Source organism: Chanos chanos, chromosome 8, assembly GCF_902362185.1.
Source record: "Chanos chanos chromosome 8, fChaCha1.1, whole genome shotgun sequence".
Classification (NCBI taxonomy): domain Eukaryota; kingdom Metazoa; phylum Chordata; class Actinopteri; order Gonorynchiformes; family Chanidae; genus Chanos; species Chanos chanos.
Window position 1 is genome coordinate 11449266 of NC_044502.1, and position 6026 is coordinate 11455291.

Consider the following 6026-nt stretch of genomic DNA (forward strand, 5'->3'; position numbering starts at 1 on the left):
GAATTAATTGACTGTGAGTCCGAGCTGTGCGACCTTTTATTGACTCTGTCACGCAATAGATTTATACATTTGTTATACTAAAAGTCTGGGACTGTGTTGATTTTTGTTTTTGTTTTTTGTTTTTTAACGTAGTGTTTGTCTTAACACTGAAACAAAGCGGCCACCTACTTTCATAGGAAACCTATTTACTCATAGGTGTATTTCAACTGAAAAGCCATGCATCAGTTTGATTTGCCATAGAGAAATTGATTCCAAGATTAAGTTGGAATGAAGAATATGATTGGATCATATTCTCATGTTATAATATTTTCAAATTATGCCCATCATGAAAAGAACATTTTTTTAGTGTCATCACACGCACTATGTACTGTGTCATTTAGCACTCTTTACCTCAGCAGTACCAACAGTGTAGAACAGAAGGGAAAAAAAGATAAACACCTCTAGACTTTACTACACCAGCTGCATAATGTTTTCTTTTCTTTTCTTAATTTATAAGATCACAGATATTGTTGTTATTGATGGTAAAGTTACAGAATTCTTTGTCCGCAGTGCGCATGAGAATCACACGGAAACATTTCAGCCATGAGGATTTTATCTCTGTTATTGTTTTTTTTTGAGTTAGCATTGCGCTGACACTTTCATGACATTCGTAGAATCCTTTTTTTTTTTTTTTTTAAACTGACTAGACAATCACCAGTACATCAGCGTGTATCATGCCTTGCTCATGGACTACACATTCTTTGAGCTGTCAGTCACACTCACACGGGCCCAGTTCATTGGCCATGGAAGATTCTGGAACATTGCTTATTATTTACACCAGTTTCAGAGCCCTTTGCGTTATTGTATGTCTGGCTTATCTGCTGAGAAAACGATGACTGTGAAAAGGATTATGGCCTTATTGAGGTGATTTGGTCGTGGGAAGCTTTTGGTAGTCATTATACGTTGCACTATATTATGGTTCGAGAGAGAGATTTACTGCTTGTGTTAGATATGTTGGACAGTGGGAATAAATTGAACATTTTTTTTCTGTTTGTTGTCAATATTTGTTTCATACTTTTCTTAAAGTGCCCGGACTGTATTGTTTTTATCACTATAATGTTATTACTCTGTGTAAAAGCCTAAATCTGCTGTTTTGTATGAGTACATATCACATTCTTTTTAAAGATAGCAACGCTCTGTGCCTTAAGAAATTAAATTAAATTGGCCTTTTAATAAGTTTGAAAATATTACTTTGTGTCATATGATGCTTTGTATAAATAGGACTGGACCAAAAATATACTGTACAACACATCCTAATTTAAATGTTAAAAGATAACACTTTTGAATATATCTTTTACTGAGGATATTGTTATATTTTTGCTGAATTTGATATGATATTCCTCAAATGTGTATGTCTTGTGTAAGTAAATAAATTAATGAATTAATGTGTCCTTATTTTCCCATGGTTTATGGTTTTAACATAATTTATATAAATGCATACAAGGCTCTGGAACAAGTACATTACTGTGTCTTAGGTTCTACAATTCTTTATCGCACAGAGGAAGAACTTAATAGAATCTTGAAATTACACAATAAAAGTTGAAAGTCTCTAGCTAACTGCATTGAAGCCACTGTAAACCACAAACCCTGGATGTACTGCATCCATTTCAAAAGGAAGCCCAGAACACCAAAAAGTCTGAAAAATAGTTGTTTTATTGTTCATATGTGCTACTTACAAAAAAAAAATATACAAAAATCACAGATGTCTTGATTCAAGACGTCGTTGAGGCAGGTCTGGTGGTTTTCTACTGGGAAGGCAAATATGCTCTTTGTACTAATCCTTTTTTTCTATTACACAATGTAAATACGAATGGTTAACGCTGTCCTATGACAATTTACCAGAGGAAAATGATTCAAACTTGCATATGAGTGGGACTCGTGCTGTTTACCAGTAGGAAACGATAAAAGTGCTTACACCAAACATACTGCTTAATCACTCAGCTGTAGCAAACAGGTAAATCCTTAGCTGTTTACACCCAGTAATGCCCACTAATGGAGATAAGGGCTTCTGACACTTCAGCACGTACATTCTCGTTTACTGGCGCTGAGAGTGGAATCATTCCGGCAGTCTGTGCCTTTGTTCTGTATTGCACAGGACTGTGGCTCTCTAACAGGGATCAAAACAACCAAAAACAGCCCCAAATCAGTTATCATGGGACTAGCATTAATCAAAGTCTACGTGACTAAATTCTTTGTCAGATGTTTAGCAAACCCTCTGTTTGCCCTCAATAAGAGGCAAAAAAACAACCTTGACTGAAAAGATTTAAAGTGACTAATTCTAGATTATACTTAAGTCTGTATTAGAAATGGATTTTTTTTTTTTCCAAAATCTTATAAATTACCTGAATGACTAGATTTTTTAAAAGCAAGCAGTAGTACTTCCCTCGCTGTTCTGTTGTTCTCATCAATGTCACTTTGGCTACTCAGTGTGTTCAAATAACTTTCACAGAAAAAAACAACAATGACGGTTAGCTTTTTGAAATATTAAATTCAAACTATTTCAATTTCTCTATAATAAATTGGCACTGACTGATAGACTGGCAAATATTGTGTCTTCTCTGGAGTCTTGGATCACAAGAGACCACAATAAAAAAAAAGAGTAAATATAATTTGATGCTATTTTAATGCTTGCATCTGAAAAATACACAACTGGAGCAGCCACAAGACACTTGCAGAGAGCAACAGAAATAAACCGAGCCCACGGCACAGAAACAGCCAACGTTCGGCTACAATATGCCGTTGAATTTTCTACTATTTTGCCCTTTCCATCCCTGCCCCTGTCTAAATTTTCATTCCAAAACATTAAATAATAAAGAAAAATACATAATTTACCCTTTTCAACATAAAAAATACATTTTGTATCAGTAACAACTGAAAAATGTAAAACTGGTATTGTGTACTTGGGGGGGGGGCGGCGGAGAGGTGACCGAGATGAATCCCTTAAATAAGCACTTTCCCACCCACTCACCAAAGCCAGGGCTTAAAAGTGGACAAACACCTAGCCGCACGCACAAGACACGACACCCACACCAAAACCGGCAAGCTGCTTTAAAGTCTCCCCCCTCCCCAAACCTTGCTCGGTCTTCACTTTCCATAGACAGGCCTGGGGGGTAAACATACACACAACAATCACGAACGGCCCGGAGCGACTCAGCAGCCGCTGTTACGACGCATGAACGCGTGGCCTCTGACAGGATACTGCATCTCAATGAAGGTCAGGGGACCCACTGTGATCTCACACGGACCCTGGACCTTGAAACCAGATTTTTGGTAGAAAGGGACCAGAAAGTCCTCGCACATAAGCACAGCACGTCTCACGTAGGGCAGACAGCGCAGGTACTGCAGGTAGCGCCACATCAGTATGGAGCCTTTGCCCTGCTGCCGGAAGGTACGGTGTACGGCCAGCACGTGGATGTGCACTGTGGTTCCGTGGGGTTTGTGCAGGGTCAGGGCTTCCTGAAACAGCCAAGAGAAGCCTAAGGTGAGCCCCACATTATACATTAAAGTGACAATTACCAAGCCAAGGAGGCTATATGCAATTTATCACTTGAAGTTTTTCACTGAGCACAATAGCTAAAAAAAAAAAAGTCACTAGGCAGTGGGGTTTTTTTTCTTTCTTCAAATAATTCAATTAAACATTCATGTGAGAAGACCATATATGCAGAGGAAATCTTAACCATACTTTTACACTGATATGAAGATAAAAATTAATTCACAATGATTCATACTTACTGTCGTCAGACGGTCTTGGTCCCAAAGCGAGCCAATGATAAAGGCGACCAGACGCCCTTCCACAAACCATCCCAAAGACAGTTCGGGACAGAGGGTAAGGAAGTGTCGGACTTCATCAAGATAAAGAGGACACTCCCCAGACACTGATATAAATGCTGAAATTAAAAAAAAAAACTCATTACAATCATAATCGACATTCTGTGTGAAAGCCTTGAAATACGACTTATGATATAAAATATAAAACTGCGAAACACTGGTGCATAAATTGGATTTGATTTAAATTACTCGTTTGATTGAAAAGATGTTATAGTTGTTAGTCTTATAGGATCGTATAACTCAAGAATAACAAAGACCATGTTCCTGCACTTTTTACAGCAATAATTTATAAAGTCCTTATCCGTCTTTACGTTAGGGTAAATTCTCCTTTAAACTGGCGAAATACTGGAGTATAAAATGACGAAGTATACTGGAGGGGGAAATTTTGGCTCACAGAGTTTTAAAAACTCGCAGCCTGATAATGACGGTGAAGTATTTAAACAACTTTACCCTCTCTCTCAATCTCGAACACACTGATAGCGTCCTCCGTGTTAAGACATCTGAACTCGCTGGCTGGAAGTGTGTGCCGGCGCTGACGGCCAGGAGAAACAGGAGTCCGCATATGGATAGGTTTGAGAAAAGGTAGTGCGCTCACAACCGACATTTCCAACCAAGATTTCGCTTTGCTGCTCTAAATATAATCCGTCTGTCGTATTCCTTTAGTTTTCTGTCTGTCTCTTTTAACTGATTTAGTCTCGGTTGTTTTCTGTCAACCACTCTCCCGTTTCTTCAGTCTTCAAATGCTGTGCGTAAAATGAACCATAGCGAGGCGCGTCAAGCGTATTTATACCCCAAGTGCTTAAGTACCATTAGTCATAAGCCTACAACGAAGACGATGACCAAATCCGCTGTTATTGAATACGGTCACCAATAATCACATTTACATAATTTGTGTGTAAATGTCTTGATGCTCTTATTTAATGGTTCTGATTACCATAAAACGTAGTATTTCAAAAGAGAGAAATTATTGCGCCTCGCTAAAGAGCAATGCCACTACCAAATATTTCTGACCCTAAAAACTTTAGGTCACCTGAAAGTAGGCTACTCATATTTCTAAATATTGTCTTTCTCTGGGCTATCTAAAATACTACATGTACACTATTGTGATAGGCCAAATCTATGGTATTCGGTTCATGTGACTTTTCGGAATGTATTTAAAGTCTGAGATTAAATCTGTCAGAGCTTTACGGTAAATTTCCAGGGACTACAGGAAAGATTAGGCTGATGGATTAGTCATATGTTATTGATAACTTTGTACGTGTTGTCCAGGCAACAAAATTAGAAGTAGCACGATGAGCGTTTTCTTAGTGTTTCAAAGACAACACATTTTAAGCAGCCGAAAGTATAGCTGTTAGTACATCTCACTCACATTCAAATTTTACTGAAACAGTAACACTACTTATATGTCAGATAAACGGTTAAGAACTGATTTACAGACGAATAAATGAGAGTTTATTTCTCTTTAAAGGGTAAAATATTTATTATTGAGATATAATGTGAAAAGAGGCCAGTGTAATTTAACACAGAATAGTTAAGCGAGGCAAGAGGTAAGAGGCAAGACTGGAATCTGAGTAATTCTTCTGAAAGGCTTGCTGCGACGATGCAAACAGCATTCAGATACTGACACCATGCGGTTAACTGGCACACACTGTTCACATCATGCTTATGGGCGGAGCACGCACCAAGCAAGATTGCATTTTGACAACAACCAAGGTTACCATATCTAGAGAGCTGCTTCCTGCGTTGACCTTTCGGAACAGATAATATTTTTTGTGTTGCAAATTTATGATTATTAGTAGCACTTTATTCGATTGGGTGAAAGCTAGGTATGCTTAATAGGCTACACAGTAAAAGGAGAAATGCAAATTTATTTCGAACCACAGAGATGACTTAACATCATCTTTTCAGTTTTAATTTTGAAATTTGATTGGGGTCCTATACAAAATCGGACGCTGTTTTGTATTGCTTTAAGTCATCTGCAGCTAACAGGTGACCTAGCTGACTTTGCTGTCCCTATAAGCCGTCTGGCCACAACTCTTGAACATATACGACGTGCAGCGCTTACGTATCGACGTAAACACGTGCTGGTCCCTGGTTACAGGTCTTTTTCTCATTTTTCTACACCATCATCACTCTCGCATCATTCCCTGCCAACAGCA

At 38.2% G+C, this 6026-nt stretch overlaps 1 protein-coding gene across 1 annotated transcript; it reads right to left on the reverse strand.

Moving 5' to 3' along the window:
• Positions 1–3189: 3189 nt before the first annotated feature.
• aanat1 (arylalkylamine N-acetyltransferase 1) lies at positions 3190–4471 on the reverse strand. Its single transcript, XM_030781643.1, has 3 exons — positions 4318–4471; positions 3772–3926; positions 3190–3495 (listed from the first exon to the last, which is right to left on the reverse strand). Exons 1-3 carry the CDS (start codon positions 4469–4471, stop codon positions 3190–3192), a joined length of 615 nt encoding a protein of 204 aa, XP_030637503.1.
• Between the last annotated feature and the right edge of the window lie 1555 nt (positions 4472–6026).